Here is a 22,068-nt window from a genome sequence, read left to right on the forward strand (position 1 = left end):
CCAGATGGGCACAAGGGAGAGAGGCATAAACAAGGGGTAGGAGGAGGTTTGTGGGTTGCTTATCTAAAATCGGGGAATTCAATGTTTATTCCGTTGGGATATAAACTACCCAAGTTGAATAAGAGGTGCTATTCCACCAGTTTGTGTGTGACCTCACTCTGACAAATGGACGAGGCCCAGGACAGAAAGGTCAATATGGGAATGGGAAGGGGAGTTAAAATGGTTAGCAGTCTGGAGATTAGGCAAGCCTTGGTGGACTGAGGGCAAGTGTTTGGTGAAATGGTCGCCTAGTCTACTCTAGGTCTCACTGATATAAAGGAAATTGAGCCATGATCATATTGAATGGCGGTGCAGGCTCGAAGGGCCGAATGGCCTACTCCTGCACCTGTTTTCTATGTTTCTATGTTTCTATGAAACCACATTGGGAGCACCGAATACAGCAGATGAATTTAGGGGAGGTTTACATTAACCTCTGTCTACTTGGGTCCCTGTGAGGGAGGAGGTATAGGGACAGGGGTTACATCTCCTGCAGTTGTATGGTTAAGTTCCTGGGAAGGGGGTGGTTTGGATGGGAAGGAATTGTTAACTTTGTTGTGATGCTGTATATACGAAAATGGAATGTAAAATAACGTTGCTGCACTGTAAGCAGGAGCATGAAAAGCAAGGAGAGAATGCAAACATATAATCCTGCTCCCACTTATTTTTGCCCTTTTCTATGTTCAAGAGACTTCATACTTTTTCTGGTCCTAACAGATGATTATCAACCAGTATGCTAACTCTATGTCCCTCTCCATAACTATCCATCTCTCCCTAATCTTCATGTTTCCACTTATTCTCTTCCAGACCACCTTCCCACCACTTGAGTATGTATGTATTTCCAGTCCGTCATATTCTGCTTTTGTAAATCGAAAGGACTCCAAATTAGGCAAGAAATAGAAGTATGAGCATAGAAAATGGAAATGTTAGCATACTTCCTGCATTAACTATCACTTAATCTGTGAAATATGAAACATTTCAACCACAAAGAGCGAAACACTCTGACGTCTTTTGTTGGAAGGTGTAGCGAGTACATGATCCAAATAAACTAAAGCAAGGATGGAGACTGTTGATAAAACAAGAGGTAGTTTGACCTAGCCTCGTGTTAGAGTATGGCTAGGGATATTTTACTATTTAAAAGAAGCTATATAAATACAGATACGTGTTTTGTTTGTAAATCAGCGTTTGCAGTTCATCGTGTCTATATAAAAGCACGTTGTGAAGTAGTTCTACATCTCCTCTATAGATGAACACTAACACTCTGCCTAAATTTTCATGGTGAATATTTTTTCCTCAAAATGTCTAGATTCACTGAGACTAGTTTTGGTGACTCGTTGGGAATGTATACGCAGACCCTAAACTCCCAGTTACCTGGCTACATGAACGACTGGAATTGAAAGAATGCAAAACCTCTAACTGTATTCTACGTTCAGTGGGATAGATCCATGAGAACAAAAATATAAACTGCGCCTCACTCCTCACTTCATTTCCATTCTCGTGAGTCCCCGCCCTTCTTTTTTAAACCACCAATTTCCCCCATCTCAGTGTAGCTCAATTGCCCGCTTTACAATCTGAAGGAGGTTCCCGACTCGAAACGTCGCCTCTCCATGTCGCCCGCTGAGTTACTCCAGCTTTTTGAGTCTATCTTCGAATTATTTTGTGTCTATCTATGTAATTGTCCAATTTGAAAGGCATGTGAATATAATGAGCGGACCAGTTGCGTAATTGACAGGGTGCCCGGGGATCTGTTTCCCCGGGCTCTGTGCTCGCGGTCGGTGCTGCTGTTGCAGCCGAGTACTTGGAAAAATGAAGCATAAAGATGCAGCAATGTGGCGACTTTACAGAGGTTACTGTACCACAAAGGAAGCAAAGCAATCAAAACTGAAAAACAATTGCATAACTATATTTGTTAGTCAGAAGAGATTCTTATGACTGAGTTTTCGGCACGTCAGGATGGCCGAGCGGTCTAAGGCGCTGCGTTCAGGTCGCAGTCTCCTCTGGAGGCGTGGGTTCGAATCCCACTTCTGACACATTTTTCTTAAAAATAATTATTACAAATAACAACCAGGAATGAACGAAAATATAAATAAAGTATTTCAATTTCAAGCCTATCTTTTCGAAAAATATTGTTTATCCATAAACAGGCAGGAGAAAGCAGGTACTCTCAACACTTAAGAAGAATTCAAACAAACAAGTTGAATTGTCAAGTCATTGGAGTTACAGGACAAATGCTAAGTATTAGCATACTTAGCATACTTAGCATACAAAGGATTAGTATAGATAGGTACTTTATGATACGCATGGACATTGACTGAAGACCCTGTTGCTGTATTGCACATCTCTAAGGATTTGGATTGGTTTCGATATTACATTTGCTTACAATATTCACAATACAATTCCAAGTCTTTTGCTGCTTCAATATATATTCATAATATGTGTATCTTAACTATATATTAAAAATATATTCATGAGTCTGAGGATTTCTCTGCCACAGAGGGAGGTGGAGGCCGGTTCTCTGGATACTTTCAAGAGAGAGCTAGATAGGGCTCTTAAAGATAGCGGAGTCAAGGGATATGGGGAGAAAGCAGGAACGGGGTACTGATTGGGGATGATCAGCCATGATCACATTGAATGGCGTCTACTCCTGCACCTATTGTCTATTGTCTAAAAAATATTAATAAAAAATCTAAAGGATGTAATACAGAATATTTGTCAACATTTTCATAACAAGCCATGTTATTCCTCTTATTTAACATTAGGACTTCATCAATAGACAATAGGGGCAGGAGTAGGCCATTCGGCCCTTCGAGCCAGTTGTCATTCATTTACAAATTTAAATGAATGGTGCTATCAGGGATGGTGGTGGAGGCGATCCAAAAGTGTCATTTAAGAGGCTTTTGTATAGGCACATGGATATGGAAGGAATGGAGGGATATGGATCAGGTGCAGTTAAAAGAGATTAGTTTACTTTAGCATCATGTTTATCGAGGACATTGTGGGTCGATGGGCCTTTACCTATGCTTTCTGTTCAATGTTTTAGGCTCTATAACAGAGCAAACAGTCGTGGGTTTCTAACGCAGATTTCAACTGACTAGTATACAATGGCAAGAGATACTAAGCTTTGTCTCTTTCTCATTGAGCCCTCGCAATGGCTTCATTCAGCTTTAGCACAGCACATAGTCCTGGACCTTAGAGAGTGGTAGTTTGCAGCATTTGCAGCATTGCAGCAAATAGGAGGAGGAGCCATCTTGGTGAACGGCTGCTAGCAGCAGCCGTCCGTCTTAAATTCGTTTTTTTTTTTAGTTTTTAGTGAGTCCTGTTTTTTTGTTTGTAGGGGATATGGTCTTTTAATGTGGGGGGGTAAGTGTTACTTTATTTATAGGTCCCTACCTGGTCGGTGTGGCAGCCTTTTTTCCGGGCTGCCCGTCGACCCGTCGTCGTGGCCTACCAGCGGGCTTGGAGCGCCGTTTCTTGGCGGGAACCACCCAGCACCTCGGCCTGCGTGGCGGCACTGCATTGGAGCGCTGGAGCGGAGCGGAGCGGGCGATGCCTTGCCTGGGTCGCCGCGCTGGAGTTCTGGCGAGCTGGACCGCCGTGAGCAACATCTCCGGGCTGCGGGTTTGCGGAGCGGAGAGGCGGCGTGCGGAGAGACGGCGTGCGTAGAGGCGGCAAGGCGGCAGTGACGAGAGCGGGCGCCGACTTTTTCATCTGGAGCCTAGGAGCGCCAAACCGGCGCGGCCTTGTCGGCTTCGGCAGCCGCGGGCTCCAAGTGGCCCAGCCGCCGAAAGGACTCTCCCGACGCCGGGGCAAGACCACCCGGTGAGAACGGCCAGGGACATCGGGCCTCCGTAGAGGCAACTGCGGTGGCCCCAATAGGCCTGACTTTGGGGTGAACATGGGGTGGGGACTGGACATTGTGCCTTCCTCCACAGTGCTATCCACTGTGGGGGGATGATTTTTTTTGTCTAACTGTAGTCTTGTAGGTCTGTGTCCAAGATGGCTGCCGTGAAGAGAGAGTGGACGCTGGCACGATTTGGTTGCCGCTGCTCTCTCTTCACACTGTGTTTTTGATTTTCTGTTTTTGGATTGAATTCTGTTTTTAATTTGTGTCATTGTGATGTCTTTAATTACTTGTTTTACTCCGATTATATGTTTTTATTCCGATTACTATGTAAGGTGTCCTTGAGATGTATGAAAGGCGCCCATTAAATAAAATTTATTATTATTATTCTCTCATGCACAGCACCTCGCTCAGAAGAAACAGAGCTTTAGGAATACCAGAAGGTAGACAAAAGTGCTGGAGAAATTCAGCGGGTGAGGCAGCGTCTATGGAGCAAAGGAATAGGTGATGTTTCAGGTCGAGACCCTTCTTCAGACTGATGCGGGGGTGCGGGTAGAAGAAAGGAAGAGGCAGAGACAGTGGGCTGTGGGAGAGCTGGGAAGGGATGGGGAAGGAGGGAGAAAGCAAGGACTACCTGAAATTGAAGAAGTCAATGCTCACAATTTTACCCCACACCCTTGCCACTTATGTGGCCCACTGGCGTGGAATCCCTTCCCTTATTTTGAGGGGCATCTCCACCACACCCTGCCCCCCATGTCCAGCAGCGGAAGGAACCTAGACTGTGGTCCTCCCCCACCGAGCCTTGGCGTTGGCTGCACCGAGCTTCAGTGTGTCCCTCAGCACGTACTCCTGCAGTCTGCAGCGGGCCAGTCGGCAACATTCCCCAACGGACATCTAGCTCTGCTGGGTGGTCAACAATGCTCGGGCAGACCAAAGAGTGTCTTTCACCAAGTTGATGAGCTTCCAGCAGCACTCGATGTCAGTCACTGCACAGTTCGCATTAACCAATCCGATCTCCCGGTGGCTCATCACTTCAACAAGAATCCGACCTTTCTGTCCTGGGCCTCCTCCATGGCCAGAGTGAGTCCCACCGCAAATTGGAGGAGTAGCACCTCATACACCCCAGCGGTATGAACATTGACTTCTCCAATTTCAGGTAGTCCTTGCTTTCCCCCTCCTTCCCCTCCCCTTCCCAGCTCTCCCACAGCCCACTGTCTCTGCCTCTTCCTTTCTTCTCCCCCCCCCCCACCGCACCCCCAACATCTGCAGTTCTTTCTTAAACATTTAGGAATACCAGAGGTAATTTTACACAACATTGATGGTTTACAAACAGCAGTTGAATTTTGTTTCTGTACGTTTCTCGGAATAAAGCACATACACCGAAGTGTTGTATGTCATGCAGCTATTTAACACGAACATACACAAATATCTTTGCACCTCATCCCCGACCTTCTGGCAAAGACACTAAGGAGATAGGCGACAGTCTAATTTCTATTGCAGCTGACATGAGGGCAGTGCACAGTCTGATCAATGTGGATTCATGTATAAAAGATCCACCAAGAAGGCCTTTCACAACACCAACCATGCAGGGTTTGGATGCTTCTTTGCAAAATATGATGATGAGACATTTTCTAATTACATTGACCGTCTGCTCATGGAACTAATCATTAATCCAATGTCTTGTTTTGCTGTAGGGCTATGATGGCATTTTGTTCAACTACAAAACTGCATAATTGATCCGCAGCGCATGATAATATGTTTGATGTGGGACATCAGGTGGTGTGACATGATGCATTTAAAAGTAACATTTCTATACCCTGTAACTCTGCTCTCACTCCCCATCCCCCCACTCGTAACAAGGGCAGAGTCCCCCTTGTCATCACCTTCCACCCTACCAGCCGGCACAGCTAACAGATAATCCTTTGACATTGTCGCCACCTCCAATGGGATCCCACCACTGGCCACATCTTCCCATCTCCTTCACTTTTGGGTTTCCGCAGAGACCGTTCACTTCGTAACTCCCTGGTCAATGTGTCCTTTCCCTCCCAAACCCCCCCCCCCCCCTCCCCTGGTGCTTTCCCTTGCAACCGCAGGAAATGCTACACTTGTCGCTTTACCTCCCCCCTTGACTCCATCCAAGGACCTAAGCAGTCTTTCCAGGTGCGGCAGAGATTCACCTGCGTCTCCTCCAACCTCATCTATTGCATCTGCTGTTCTAGGTGTCAACTGCTCTACATCGGTGAGACCAAGCGCAGGCTTGGCGATCGCTTCGCCCAACATCTTCGCTCAGTTCGCATTAACCAACCTGATCTCCTGGTGGCTCAGCACTTCACCTCCCCCTCCCATTCCGAATCTGACCTTTCTGTCCTGGGCCTCCTCCATGGCCAGAGTGAGTCCCACCGCAAATTGGAGAAGCCGCACCTCATATTTCGCTTGGGTAGTTTACACCCCAGCGGTATTAACATTGACTTCTCCAATTTCAGATAATCCTTGCTTTCTCCCTCTTTCCCCTCCCCTTCCCAGCTCCCCCACAGCCCACTCTCTCCGCCTCTTCCTTTCTTCTTCCCGCTCCCACCACCCCCACATCAGTCTGAAGAAGGGTCTCGACCTGATACGTCACCTATTCCTTCACTCCATAGATGCTGCCTCACCCGCTGAGTTTCTCCAGCATTTTTATCTACTTTCAAAACAGCATGGCAAGATCCATTCTTTGCAACACGGTAGATGAGAAAGAATCTCAACACCTTGTGCCATTTGTTGGTACACCCTCAGCTTTATACAGCCACACACAAAGTAGGCCATTAGAATGTGGGCCACTTTGGAGACATTCCTTCCCCTTTTTGTGTAAATTTATACATAGAATATATATAAAGCAGATGGGTAGGAAGGAACTGCAGATGCTGGTTTACACCGAAGATAGACACAAAATGCTGGAGTAACTCAGCGGGACAGGCAGCATCTCGGTAAAAATTGTAAATCATCCTTTTTGTGTAGGATAGTGCCAATGTATGGGGTGATCGCTGGTCGATGCGGACTCAGTGGGCCGAAGGGCCTGTTTCTGTGCTGTAACTCTAAAGTCTAAAGGAATCAATATTAATTAACGGTTTGGTCTTCACAAGTCAGCAGATATATCCGTGAACTGCAACTCAATAACTAATGTTGGTGAGATTTTATTTCCGGAATAAGCTGAGACGGGTTTAAAGGTTTTCTGCTCATCCTGTAGATGAGCTTAACTTCAGAGAGATGAATATCGGGAAGCTACACAATAATGTCTTAATTATAATGGGATGGTCTCCTATTTTCTACTCTTCACTTAAGAAAGGGTGAGAAAGGAAAATAGAAGATTGATATTATTGAGGAATGGAAAAATATTTTGTCACTACAACAGCACCCTACAATCTTCAAATATTAGACAGTGGAATTATCAAGGAAAACATCAAGTTTCTGAAGGGTCCTTTAAGACATGCAAAAATACAGAAAGCAAAAATATGCATGGAAAATTATTCAACTTTTTATAGTTTGATATATTAAGTTGCCTGCTCAACTTAATATATCATAAAGGATTGGAAGTAATTCTCCAAGTTTCTTCGGCAACATTATCAATTCACAGCACCAAACCAGATTGAATCTTCATTCATCTTCTTGTTCGTTATGGGACTTTACCATGCACAGATTGTCTTTCCAAAACTGCTGACAAAACAACAGTGTGTTTCAAAATGAATTAATTAGCTGTGTAGCTCTTTGAGATTCTGAGGAAATGAACAGTACTATGAATGCCACTATTCTCGCCATAGATATTCCACGGACGGTCAATATCAAATCCCAATATAAAGGTTAAATATCCACCGGGTGGCGCTGCGAGCGGCAGCCTCGCCAGCAGCTCGTGTGTTTTTTTGACTTTGTTGTTATTTTTAGTGTGTGTAATTGTATATTTTAATGTTTCTCGGTATGTCTGATGTGGGGGGGGGGGGGAATAGGAAAACTGTTTTCAGCCACTTACCTCGACAGACGTGAGTTTTTTTCATGTCGCATCTTCGCCCCCCTCGCGGCCTAACAACTGGTTTGATGCGGCCTTTCCAGACCGTAGACCGGCCCAGAGCTTCAAGCAGCAGGCACGGCGGACTTACCATTGCGGAGCCTGGGATCCTTTGCTGAGGATCGCCAGTGTTGGAGCTCCGACCGCGGGTGCCTGTTGACTTTAACATCGTGGAGCAGCTGTGGAGCTTCTAGCCGCAGGCGTGGCGCAGACTCCGACTGAAGGCCTGTGGACTTTAACATCGTGAAGCCGCGGTCTCCGGTAAGAAGTGGCCGATTCAGGAACTCCAAGCCTCGGAGTGTGTTCTGATCCGTCCCGATGCCGGAGTATCAATCATCCCGACGAGAGGGCCTGAACACCTGTAGCAGCAACTGTGGAGGGTTCAAGGCCCTGACCTCGGGTGAACCAATGCGGAAGATGACGGAACTTTATTGCCTTCCATCACAGTGAAGAATGCTGATTCCACTGTGGTGGATGTTTATGCTAAATTCTATTGTGTCTTGTGTTCTTTTTGTATGGCTCTATGCTATCTCAATTATCACTGTACCTTAATTGGTGCATGTGACAATAAATGTGAACATGAACTTGAAGTTGAACTTAATAATCAGTGATCCCATGTCCGAAGAAGGGTCTCGACCCGAAACGTCACCCATTTCTTCTCTCCAGAGATGCTACCTGTCCCGCTGAGTTACTCCAGCATTTTGAGTCTACCTTCGATTTAAATCAGCATCTACAGTTCTTTCCTACACATCCCATGTTTACTCTGGTTGTCAGCTTAATGCTGTCAATGCAATTATTTTCTAACCAAAATTGAATTGTTGGACAATGCGATTATTTTCTAACCAAAATTGAGTTATTCTACAGAACGTCATTACTACTGTAGATTGTTTATATATTCATTTATTGTTTAATAAATCTGTTCAGTCATTTTTATCTTAGGCCACCGTCCAACAAAATATTTGATTTACTAGATTCCAAAACAATAGAACATTACATGAAAATGCATACTTAAATTGAAATACGGAGAGTCGGATTGTCAAGGAAGACTCTCTCTAACTTCTACAGGTGCACAGTCGAGAGCATGCTGACCGGTTGCATCGTGGCTTGGTTCGGCAATTTGAGCGCCCTGGAAAGGAAAAGACTACAAAAAGTAGTAAACACTGCCCAGTCCATCATCGGCTCTGACCTTCCTTCCATCGAGGGGATTTATCGCAGTCGCTGCCTCAAAAAGGCTGGCAGTATCATCAAAGACCCACACCATCCTGGCCACACACTCATCTCCCTGCTACCTTCAGGTAGAAGGTACAGGAGCCTGAAGACTGCAACAACCAGGTTCAGGAATAGTTACTTCCCGTCAGCCATCAGGCTATTAAACCTGGCTCGGACAAAACTCTGATTATTACCAACCACTTTCTGTTATTTGCACTATCAGTTTATTTATTCATGTGTGTATATATTTATATCATGGTATATGGACACATTTATCTGTTTTGTAGTAAATGCCTACTATTTTCTGTGTGCTTAAGCAAAGCAAGAATTTCATTGTCCTATACAGGGACACATGACAATAAACTCACTTGAACTTGAACACTTGAACTTGAAGTACCAGGAAGTGGGGGGTTTTCAATCAACCCTTCTACTAATTTTAATTTACCTGCATATTGGATAGCTAAGGATACATAAAGAAGTGTAATAAATGAATTCTTACTTAATAGGTATTGAACCTTTGGAAAAAATGTTAAAAATAGAGTGAAAATATAATACGATCCATATTTTGTTGAAATTTCCATAACCAATAAAAGAAAATCTCAGTAAGTTTGCTTTGGTTTAGTCAGGCAGCATGAATCTATGAAAAGATTAGGCACAGATGTGACTTTTAAAAAGTGAAAAGTGAATGATCTACACTGCCTACAGAATTTGTATTTGAGGTTGTCATGGAGAAACTGGTATTGTATGGGTTAATTATGGGTACAGATGTCACGAGCAATAATCTACTTTACTCACAAGATAATCTACTTGGCAGGCAACCAGCAAAGAAGAAACTATTATGAATTTGTAAATGAGGAATTTATTAATTTAGACGATTACTTCACTGTATTTTAAGAAGTAACACATTATCGTAAGCAATTGTAAACTTCTGGAACTTGGAATTGCTAAGTGTTACAGTGTACAGTTTTTTTTTGCTACGCTTAAAATAGAAGCTTAGTTTAGCTCTAATTTGGATCAGTAGCCACATGGAATGAAATCTCACCGGAGAAAACACTGCCTTCAAAACTGAACTGAATCCTTAGTTAAGGTGAGTGGAACTTAAAATTATAGCAATATCTATACAATGTCAGAATAATTAGCAGGATTAGTTCTATTTCTGATAAGAAATGTGGCACTGCAGTTGGGGTAACTGTCTTCACAGTTCCGGCAACTTGTATTCAATACTTGCCCCTTGGGGCTGCCTGCGTGCAGTTTGTGCATTATTCCTGTGACCGTAGGTGTTTCCCCTGGAGTGCCAGTTTTCTTCCATATCCCAAAGATGTGCTTGCAGGTCATTTTGCCGACTGAATTGCTCATCTCACACCGCTTAATTTTCTATTACACTCCTACACTTGGGCAATTTAGCTCAAGTGTAGGGGGGTAATAGAAAATCAGGCGGTGTGAGATGAGGAATTAAGTCGGGGAATGGGACCAAAGGTATGGGAGCTGGCGCAGAATTGATGGGCTGAATGGCTTTCTTCTATGTCTTAAAAATATATGTAGCATGATAATATACTTACTGCATTGCCTTTACTATTCATGTTACAATACATACACAATACATACACAAAATGTTTGCTGTAATTTCGATAAACTGGGTTTGTGTGTTAATGCTGCTTGTTAATTACAATATTCATGGGTCTAGGTGCTTTTGAAATCTGTACTGGGAGATTAGATGGTTTATAGGTCTAACTCTGGTATTAGAAAACTGATTAGGTCCACATGATTGTCCGCCATGTTGAAGAATACAGCTGGGTTTGCTGTCACTTGAGTATTGCTCATAACAGTGAAGCTCCTCATGGCAGAATGAAGCACGGCAGTTTATTTTTATTGCAAACTTGCATGAATGAAGATTCATGTGTGAAGTAAGTTGGACTGTAATGTGTCATTTTATCAGTATTTTACAATCTTCTGTATATATTTCTGAATTTCTTGCTTTGTTTAATTCATGTGAGTATTATACACAAAAAATGATATGAATTAAATATCATGGTCATGATACCACCTGCATAACACAATGGAAGTAATTAATTTTTTTTTTGCCGAGTGAGTCTTAAAGTTGTTTTACAATGCAGTATATAATCGAGAGTCTATGCTTCACATTCATGAAGCCAGTTTAGATTAGAAATAAATTGAATTTTGTTTAACTCTCTGTCTCTTGATATTTAAATTTAGAACACTATTTCAAAAGCAAACCTTCATTCTTGCTGCAAAATATGATAGGTCAAAATGACAAAATAATCTGGATAATATAACCTGTTTCAGAAGTTGTGAACATTCACTAGGTTATACTTATACAATCTTTGTAGAAGTCAACTTTTACTATGTTAACTTAAATGCTTGCCAAGATAATTTGATGATAAAAATGGTGTCTAAGTACCTCGGGTTGGATTTATTGATGTGGCAAGAATTGTGCTGAGTTGGTGGAGAGGTAGACTCTTTGCTGAGCACATCCAGTAAACCTTGGCCCAGCTGATGCTAGTTTGGAGATTTTACATGCACTATAACTGAATTATCTGTCTTGTCAAGTAAGCACTCTCAGAAAGAGACTTGGCTCCAGCATCTGTCATGCTACTTCTTGGATAACAGGACCACAAGAAAATATAAATTAAGCATTGCTGCTTTGGATAAAATTGCTCTTTACATTGAAATCCCTTCTTCAGCACCATTTGTAATGTTAGACCTTGGTTATAAAACCTGGTTGGCATGGATGCGTTGAGCTGAAAGGTCTATTTCCATATTGTTTGACCCAATGATTCTATGAAAGGAATATATAGAAATTGAATAAAATTGCAATAAAAATAATGCACTTAGCACCCTGAGTTTATATTAACCATGGAATCGATGATCCATAACTCTCCCTGATATTTCTTAAAACATTAGAATTTCCCAATCTTGAATGGAGATTTCATGGGTTTTCAAAGCAGGGAATATGAATGAATGAACGAATGAATACGTTTATTGGTCAAGTATTCACATACAAGGAATTTGCCTTGGTGCTCTGCACGCAAGTGACAACATGACATACAGTGACAGTTAGGAATGACACATAAAACATTAAACATTAATAATAAAACATTATTGATTAAACGTGTGAATTAAATAAAATACTAGAGCAAAAGGATTTGGTTCTCAATTACAGATTTTGGTTATTGAGTAGAGTTCCTACTCGTGAAAAAAAGCTGTTTTTATGTCTGACTGTGGCAACTTTGACAGTCCGGAGTCACCTTCCAGAGGGATGTGATTCAAAGTGTTTGTGGCCAGGGTGAGAGGGGCCAGAGATGATCTTACCCGCTCGCTTCCTGGCCCTTGCAGTGTACAGTTCGTCAATGGAGGAAAGGTTGCAGCCAATAGCCTTCTCAGCTGATCGGACGATTCGCTGCAGCCTCCAGATGTCGTGCTTGGTGGTTGAGCCAAACCAGACCATGATGGAGAAGGTGAGGACAGACTCTACGATGGCCTTATAGAATTGGACCATCATAGCCTGTGGCAGATTGTGCTTCCTCAGCTGCCACAGGAAGTACATCCTCTGTTGTGCCTTTTTGACTGTGGAGTCGATGGTGGCCCCCCATTTAAGGTCCTTGGAGATGATGGTTCCCAGATGTGACTGTGGTGTTGTTGATGGTGAGTGGGGTGAGGGGCGGGGAAGCTCTCCTAACGTCTACTAACAATTCCATTGTCTTATGAGCATTGAGCTCCAGGTTGTTGCGATGGCACCAGGACGCCTGCTGTGTCACTTCCTGTCTGTAGGCAGATTTCTCCCCATCCTGGATCAGTCTAATCAGGGTTGTGTCGTCCGCAAACTTGAGAAGCTTGTCAGAGGAATCAGTGGAGGTGCAGTTATTGGTGTAGAGCGAGTAGAGGAGAGGGGAGAGTACGCAGCCTTGCGGTGCTCCTATGCTGAGGGTTTGCGGGTCCGAGATGTGCTTTCCCAGCCTCACATGCTGCTTCCTGTCTGTCAGGAAGTTGGTGATCCACCGACAGAGGGGTTCAGGCACAATCGGAAAGTTTGGAGTGTAGTAGCTTTGGCACAATGGTGTTGAATGCAGAGCAAAAATCAACAAACAGGATCCTCACATAGGTCCCCTGGCGGTCTCGGTGCTGGAGGATGAAGTGCAGGCACAGGTTGACTGCGTCATCCACAGATATATTGGCCCGATATGCAAACTGCAGAGGGTCCAGCAGGGGTTTGAGATATATTTCAGCTTGGCCAGCACAAGCCTTTCAAAGGTCTTCAAGACTACAGAGGTGAGTGCGACAGGCCTGTAGTCATTAAGACCAGTAATCCTTGCTTTTTGGGCAAAGGGAAAATAGTGGAGACTTTGAAGCAGGCAGGGACAGTACAGATTTGCAGGGACTGGTTGAAAATGTCTGTGAAGACTAGTGCCAGTTGTTTGGCACAGAGCTTGAGAGTAGAGAGGAAAACATTGTCCGGTCCTGGAGATTTCCGGCTTTTCTGTCTTCTGGACAGAGGAATGAAGAGGTCATTTAGTTCCTCAGGACTGTTTGCTTTCTTTTTTGGCATTTTACCATTTGCATGCTGGCGTGACAGGTAATTCAGAGTGAGTGGCTGGGCTGATGGAGGAGCAGCAACAAGGGTGTGGCCCCGCTGCCAGAAGGAATGTCCAGGCTTCTGGAGGTCCAGAACCAAAGGAGTTTTGTGGCTTGTGCAGGAAGGAACTGCAGATGCTGGTTTAAACTGAAGATAGACACAATAAGCTGGAGTAACTCAACGGGACAGGCAGCATCTCTGGAGAGAAGGAATGGGTGACGTTTCGGGTCGATACCTTTCTTTGGCTTGTTTGATTAATCGGCTCTTGTCAAATCTGGGACATGCTGGATAACAGACCTGGTTGTCATATATTTAAGACAAGAGACAAGACAAGAGACATTTATTGTCACATGCACCAATTGGAATTGTGAAATTTGGGGTCTCCATATAGCCATACGAATAAAAAAAGAACAAAACACGATAGTATTTTAACATAAACATTTCCTGCACAGCGGAATCAAAGTTTCCTACTGTGAGGGCAGGCCCAAAGTTCAGTCATCCTCCTCTTTGATGTTCTTTGATGTACACCCGTGGTCGGGGCCTCCCGAGCCCTCTGCAACCCTCCGCAGTCGCCGCTACGGGTGGTCCGATGCTCGCCGGGATGATGGAACTCCGACGTCGGAATGGGAGAACCTCAGTGGCTTGGACCTCCGAATCGGCCACTTACTACTGGAGTCCGCGGCTCCCGAAGTCCACAGGCCGCGCTGAGCGGAGACCCACGCTGGCGGCCCTCAGCAAAGGGCCCCAGGGCACCGCGATGTTGAAGTCAGCGCCGCACACGCTGGAAGCTCTTCAAACCACAGCCCCGCGAAGTTGTTGTAGCAGGCCCAGCACTCCGGAGCTTCAAACTGCGATCCCAGGTGAGGCATCGTCCGCTCCGTGATGTATCCAACGCTGCGGCCGCTGCTGAAGCTCTGGTCCGGTCCCCGGCAGGAAAGGCCGCGCCAATCCAGTTGGTAGGCGGAGGGAGGCGAGGACGCGACTCGGAGAATAGTCGCATCCTCGCCAGGAGATGACTGGGAGACAGTTCCACCCTTACTCTACCCCCCTCCCCCACATAGAAAAACAAAAGAAACCTCCTCAACATACTATTAATGTCTATCCCTTAATATCGTGTTATCAAATCTATTGAACTCTAATTTTAACTCAATCGCCCAGCATCAATTTCTAGGATTGGAAGGCATTTCCTACCTTCAATCTCTCTCTTATTGTAGATGTATTTCCTAATTCCATTTGTGAAAAGTCCAACTATAATTTTTGGACTATATTCCTCCCTATTTCCGATGATCAACAGAAATAAATTATTTCAACCAGCTAGTTATTTCTGCTAGATATCTTGAAATTTAAATGATAATCCTTAATGTTCTCAGTTCTTAGGAAATCTCAGAACCACAGAATGATTGTGGGATAGAAAGAAGCCTGACAAAGAGCCCATACTGACTCCATGTAAGAGCAAAACACAAAGTGCTAGAGTACCTCTATGGGTCAGGCAGCATCTATGAAAGGAATGGTTGGCAACGCTTCGGGTTGGGACCCTTCCTCAGACTGAGGGAGTGCGTGGAAGTGGGACAAAGCTTGGCAAGTGATTGGTGGATACAGTTGCTGGGGGCAGGGAGTTAATTGGCAGATAGGTGGACAAAGGTTAGAGATGAAATTGAAAAAGATCAGGAGAGAAGGGAAGTGAAATGTAAAGCCATATGGAGGGATATAGGTGGAAGAGGACAGGAGAGGGGATGGGGAAAAGAGGGTTGGGATAGTGATTGCATCATGATGTGTGGGTGGAGGGGGGGGGGGGGGTATTGGAAAATTTAATGTTTATATAATTGGATTTTAAGTTACCCAAATGGAATATGAGGTGCTAAAATATATTGATCACTCATCAATTGCCAGATTTTGTCCAGCCCTGACTTCTTTCCAAAAGTTTCTATTCCCCCATTACAATCATTCTGAAGAAGGGTCCACACCTGAAACATCGCCTATCCTTTTTTTTACACGGATGCTGTTACTCCTGCACTTTGTGTTTTGCTCAAGATCCAATTATCTGCAGCTCTGTGTTTCTATGTAACAGCAATCCTATGTAATAGCAATCCAGCTAGTCTGATCCTGACCTCCAAACTCCTTCCCTTTAGATATTTGTCCAGTACCCCTCTGAAATTCCCAATTGAATTTACCTCTACTATGGGTAATACCTGGCAATACATTCCCAACCCTAACAACTAGCTTCCATCGGTGGCGCTGTTAATGTCTGCCTCCGCCTACAGTCTGTTTGTCTTTTTATCTTTTTTATTTTTAGTATGTTTAAAGTATTCTTTGTTATTTCTAGTATTTTATGGGGGGACGGGGTAGGGTAAGGGGGAAACCGTCCTTCAGTCACTTCCTGGCGAGGATGCGACTATTATCCGAGTCGCGCCCTCGCCCCCCTCCTCGCGGCCTACCTACTGTATTGGCGTGGCCTTTCCTGCCGGGACCGGACCAGAACTTCAGCAGCGGCGGCGCAGCGCTGGATACATCCCGGAGCAGGCGATGCCTCACCTGGGATCGCCGTTTGAGGCTCAGGAGTATTGGGCCTGCAGCATCGGCATCGCAGAGCTGTGGTTTGCGGAGCTCCCAATGCGGGCGGCGCTGACCAACATCGCGGAGTCTCCGCCAGCTCGGTCTGTGGACTTCGGGAGCCGCGGACTCCGGTGGGAGTGGCCGATTCAGAGGTCCAGGCCGCTGAAGATGTTCTTCCGTTCGACGTCGGGGTTCCATCGTCCCCGGCGAGAGGGCCTGAACATCGGGGCGCCCGTAGCGGCGACTGCGGTGGGCTCGGGAGGCCACGACCACGGGTGAACATCGGGGAACATCAGCGAGGAGGTTGACTGAACTTTGGTTCCTTCCCTAACAGTGTGGAACTTTGTTGCCGCTGTGAGGATGTTTGTGTTGTGGGCTACTGTTCTGTGTTTTAGTTTTTTTTTATTCGTATGACTGTATGGGAAATAGCATTTCGTTGTCTCTTACTTGAAGACAATGACAATAAATTGAATCAAATCAATCAAATCATTAAAAAAATGTCCTCATGTTACGTCGGTTCTTTCGTCAATCACTTTCAGTCTACGATCTCCAGTTCTCCATTCTCTCCCCCAATTGAAGCAGATTATTTCTCTACTCTGATTGTACTGCGATTTAAATACTTCTATCAGATCTCCTGGCAACCTGGTTGGTTTCAAGGAAACAGTACAAGCTTTGCCATAAATTTACCTTAACTCACTCTGACCTGAAATTATTTTAGTAAATCTGTAAAGTGTTATGCCCTGAATCTCTATTGCAATACTCCAGTTGTGGCCAAAATAGTGTTTTATAGCTTCATCATGACTTCCTCACCTTTGTATTCTATGCCCTTTTATATAAAGCCCAACATCCAGATTACTTCTTTAACCAATTTCTCAACCTGTCCTGCTACTTCCAACACATACTCCCAAATATCTTTGTTCTTACAAGATAACCTGCACACTCTGCCTTACATTGTCACATCTCATATTTCCTACCAAAATATAAATCTTCAAATCCGTATTAAATTTCATCTGCAATCTATCCATTCATTCTACCAACCATCTACATTACGTTGAAGTCGATTGCCATTTTCTGTGCAGATCACTATAGCTCAAATCTACTGAAAATTGTGCCCCATACATCTTAATCCACATCATTAGTATTGACTAAGAATACCATTGTATAATCTTTCCCCATAATAATCTGTCACAGCTGCTTAGTTCTGGACATAGTCCAACTGGGTTTTTGCTTAGTTGAAGCACATTTTTCCCCTTACCCTTCAGTCCTCTAGGTATGAGCCAGCATTTCATTAGCCTTTTAATTACTTTCAGTGCCATCTCTTTGGACTTTCATTTATTCTGCTATGTCACCATTTTAAACATGCTCTGCTCTGTCCATATTAGGTCTAAAAGGATGATCTTGCATTTGTGTGTGTTAAAATCCACTTGTATACATAAACGAATAAATAAAACATTTTAATATATGAGGATATATAATAAATCTCCCAATGGGTCGCGACCAAATGCAGACTGAGCGATCGTTCGCTGAACACTACGTGATCTCCCGGTTGCCAAACATTTTAACTCCCCTTCCCATTCCCATACTGACCTTTCTGTCCACAGTAATGCCACACTGGAAGCGCAACACCTTGCATTTTGCTTGGGCAGCTTACAACCATGAATATTGATTTATCTAATTTCAGGTAACCCTAGTATTCCCTCTTTCTGTCCCTCACCCACCATAGTCATCCTGCAAATGTCACTGTTTGTAGGTATGTTACAAAACTTACCTTCAGCGGCGCTGCAGCTCTGCCACTGGCCGTGTGCGCGATTTTGGCGCCTTTAAGGGGGGGCGGGGGGCGGGATTAAAATGCAGTTTTTTCCTACCTGTCCTGGATTATATTTTGTTGGAGTGCAAGCTTTTGCTGAAGAATTGTTCTGACGGGCGTTCTGTGAATTTTTTTTTTAAATTCGCCTGACAAGTTCAGCGCAGGAGTAATTTAAAAATCAGTTTCTAAAGCCGTCAACGCCGACAACGGGGATGGATTTCACGTACGGGACAGGTAAAGGAAAGCCGTTTATTTTTTGTATAAAAGTGCTCCTTAAGATGCCTTTAATTCACATTTTACGTTGCGAAACGGTGATTTTTTTCCCCCCATACGAACCGGCAGTATTTTTCCTGCCGACATGGGGTTTAAATTCACCGCAACCGCAACGTTCAAATTAGATTAGATTAGATTAGATAGCCTTTTATTGTCATTCAGACCGAAGTCTGAACGAAATTGAAGCAGTCATACATACAATACAATACAATAAAAAACAACAATAAACACATATTAACATCCACCACAGTGAGTCCACCCAACATCTCCTCACTGTGATGGAGGCAAAAGTCTTAGGTCTCCAGTCTCTCCAATGATCGCGTTCCTCAAAAACCCACTCGCAAGATGATTTAAATGCCCATTAATTTACAGGAATTAAACACAAAATTCCTTCCATTTGGCCTATAAATCCATGACAATGAGATTTAAAAATCATGTTATATTGTGAATTCTTGTGTGTATGTTATTTGTACACTTAGGCTATTTATAAATGTTGATCGTTTCTTAAGAAATGGATAGATGTTTAGATCTAGTAATTGAATTAAGTAATTAGCTACAATTGGGTAACTAACTAATATTATGCTTTAATTTCAGGTCATCCAAGTAAGATTGTTTCATATTTGTTTCAGAATGCTTCAATCTATAATAACTGAACATTTCTTTCAGTTCTCTTAATTTTTAAGAGTTATGGGGTTTTGACTGTCCTTGATCACAGCTTTTGTGTTAAGTCAATGGAAAAGCAATAGGGAACAAGATGCTAATTTCCGTGTATGAAAATTGCCATAACTTTTTTAATACTGAAGATATGAAAGTGAATTAGGTGTCAAATTAAACTTCTTTTTATGCTTTATCTGATGGGATAAATTGCAGACTTGATTTTTAAAATCTCAAAATTTTGTAACATTGCTACTGTTTGTATCCCTTCATTATCACCTCCTTCACTGCCAACAATGGACCATCGGTGCCGGCTCTGATTTGTTCTGTACCGTTTCATACCTTTAGTTTCCCTCTCCCCTGACTCTCAGTCTGAAGAAGGGTCTCAACCCGAAACATCACCTATTCATTTTCACCAGAGATTCTGCCTGACCCACTGAGTTACTCCAGCATTTTGCGTCTATCATTGGTGTAATCCAGCATCTCCTATTCTTTTCTATACATAGGTTGTGGGGACCTGTAAGATTGTAATAACCACTCTATCAAAATGCAAGTTAACTACTAGTCTATAAGGAAAGACCCTCTAGTATGAGTCAACAATGTTCAAAGAGGAGGGAAATAAATCTTAATATTAACTCTTAATTAAATCTTTCTCTAAAACTTAATGCAGTAGGAACTATTGTTTTTCATTTAGGAGCCAGGAAATGTAATGATGTTATTATGTTTTCAGATTTGTCTGACAGAGCAAGATGAACCAGGCTTCTCTGGGTTACTCTTCTATTGTTTATCCTCACAACTCTGAACAGCGTCTGCCTTCAGTTTCCAAGGCCACTAACCTGACTGAGGTAACTCCAGCTAAGAAGATAACTTTCTACAAGAGTGGTGATCCACTGTTCACTGGTGTAAGAATGGCCATTAACAAAAGGACATTCAAAACATTTGACGCCCTCTTAGATGATCTCACCAAGAAGGTATCACTTCCATTTGGTGTGCGTACAGTGACAACCCCTCATGGAGTTCATAACATCAACACTTTGGAGCAATTGGAAGATGGAGGCATGTATGTCTGTTCGGATAAAAAGCATGTCAAACCAATCAATTTGAATACAGTTGGAAGAAAGCTAACTGCGCGGCAGGGCAATAACACAACTAATACCCATCAAAATATTGCAAAGAGGGCAAGACAGGAAGATGGACAAGTGCATCGTGTTCATGCAGCGCATAAAAAAATAACACTCATTAAAAATGGGAACGTTGGCATCCAATATTCAATTGTACTACACAAAGGAAATATACACAGCTTCAGAAGTTTTCTCGAAGATATCTCTGAACTCATGCAGTATAATGTGACCAAACTTTACACAATGGATGGAAGAAGTGTAAGTAGCTAATTTGTTCCGTCACAGTTTTATAATTTAGTGTTGCAGTGTATATCATTTATGTGTTTAAAGGATCAAACAGAATCAAAAATAAATATTCGTGATGGAATGAAACAAAGAAAGCAGCTCTGCCAACTAAGTCATCTTGTGTTTGAGTTTAGTGTATTGTCACATGTACTGAGGTACAGTGAAAAGCTTTTGTTGCATGCTAACCTAATCTGATTCATTAATCAGCAACTAATACTTTGTTTCACCGTTGGTGCTGTTTCTCATTCTTCAGGGTTAGGGCACAAGGGATAGAAGTGGGGAATTTAGTTTATTTTACCATTGAAATTATAGCTCCATTTACTAGTCTTTTTGCTATTTCCTTTAATATCTTCAATTGACAGAAGGTAAACAATCTCACATCTGAAACTAATTATTGGCAAGTATGAATTGGCATATGTGGAAGAGAGTTCCAAACTTCTGCTACTCTCTGGACCATGCTTCCATTCTTGTAGAAATAGTCATGCTATTACATATATTGAAAACTTCAACAAATCATTACCCCATATCTATTAAATTTGAAGTTTGTATAATCTCTCCTTACATGTTTTCTCTCAGAATCTAGATATAATTTTAGCTCTCTATTCCACATCCAAAGTGTGGGAGCTCAAAATATGTGGTCTCGCCACACACAGTAGTCAAAAAATAATAATATTCTGTCCTTGTTCAATCTTCCAGATATGAAGCCCAGAACTCCATTAACCTCTTTCTATACTTTCTACTTGACCTGTTGAATGTTTACAGCATTTTCTGTTTTTGTTGCAAATTTCCAGCATCTGCAATTTGTTTTAATCTTTATAGCATTCTCGATTCTCAAGTATCAAGTATCAAGTATCCTTTATTGCCATTCAGACTTTTCAGACTTTTCAGTCTGAATGAAACTTCGTGCCTTGCAGTCATAACGTAGAATAAAATAACAAAGCACACAATAAACACAGATTTAACATCCACCACAGTGAGTCCACCAGGCCCTCCTCACTGTGATGGAAGGCAGAAGTCTTAAAGTCCTTGTCTCTTCCCTCCTTGTTCTCCCTCTGTGCTGAGGCGATCCAGGCCGCCGATGTTGTGACCCCACCGGGTGATGGTAAGCAAGTCCCGCAGCTGAATCCGAGCTCCGTGAACGGGCCAGTGCAAACTCCGTGGCCCGGGGCGGTCGAAGCTGCCGCCCTCCAGTCCAGCGGACGAAGCTGTTGTTGCGGGAGCTCCGGAAAAACAGGTCACCAACCTGTGACCTGCGAGCTCCTGATGTTGTCGTCCACTGGGCCCGCGGCCGAGGCTCCGAAGTCGGGTCGCCGCCACCGCAACGCCGTCACAGCCCCGAAGTCGGGTCGCCGCCGCCGCAACGCCACCACAGCCCCAAAGTCGGCCAGCCTCGCGTTGGTAAGTCCTGGCTAGCTCTGCCTCCGGAGCCTCACGGTAGGTCCCAGTTGTAGGCCGCCTGCTCCGCCATTAGGCCTCAGCGCAGACGGAGACGGAGATGGCGGATACGACAAGAAAAGGTCGTATCCCCTCCGAAGGAAGAGACCAAAAACATGTTTCTCCCACCCCCCACACATACACAACCTGAATAAACTAAAATTAACTAAAACAAGACAAAAGAAAACAAAAAAAAAGAAAGAAAAAAAACGGACTACAAGCGAGCCG

At 43.5% G+C, this 22,068-nt stretch overlaps 1 protein-coding gene and 1 non-coding gene across 2 annotated transcripts in view; both read left to right on the plus strand.

Moving 5' to 3' along the window:
• The first annotated feature begins 1,983 nt into the window (after nucleotides 1-1,983).
• On the plus strand, nucleotides 1,984-2,066 carry trnal-cag. The gene has a single exon. It is a non-coding gene; the product is annotated as a tRNA-Leu (tRNA).
• Nucleotides 2,067-10,932: 8,866 nt separating this feature from the next.
• rp1l1 (RP1 like 1) overlaps nucleotides 10,933-22,068 on the plus strand; it is a 32,273-nt gene continuing 21,137 nt past the window's right edge. The window contains exons 1-2 of the mRNA XM_033021377.1: nucleotides 10,933-11,026; nucleotides 19,731-20,379. Of these exons, the coding sequence (XP_032877268.1) occupies nucleotides 19,750-20,379 (630 nt within the window). The 5' untranslated portion in view covers nucleotides 10,933-11,026; nucleotides 19,731-19,749. The remainder of the gene's footprint in view (nucleotides 11,027-19,730; nucleotides 20,380-22,068) is intronic.

Source organism: Amblyraja radiata, chromosome 5, assembly GCF_010909765.2.
Source record: "Amblyraja radiata isolate CabotCenter1 chromosome 5, sAmbRad1.1.pri, whole genome shotgun sequence".
In the NCBI taxonomy this organism is placed as follows: Eukaryota; Metazoa; Chordata; class Chondrichthyes; order Rajiformes; family Rajidae; genus Amblyraja; species Amblyraja radiata.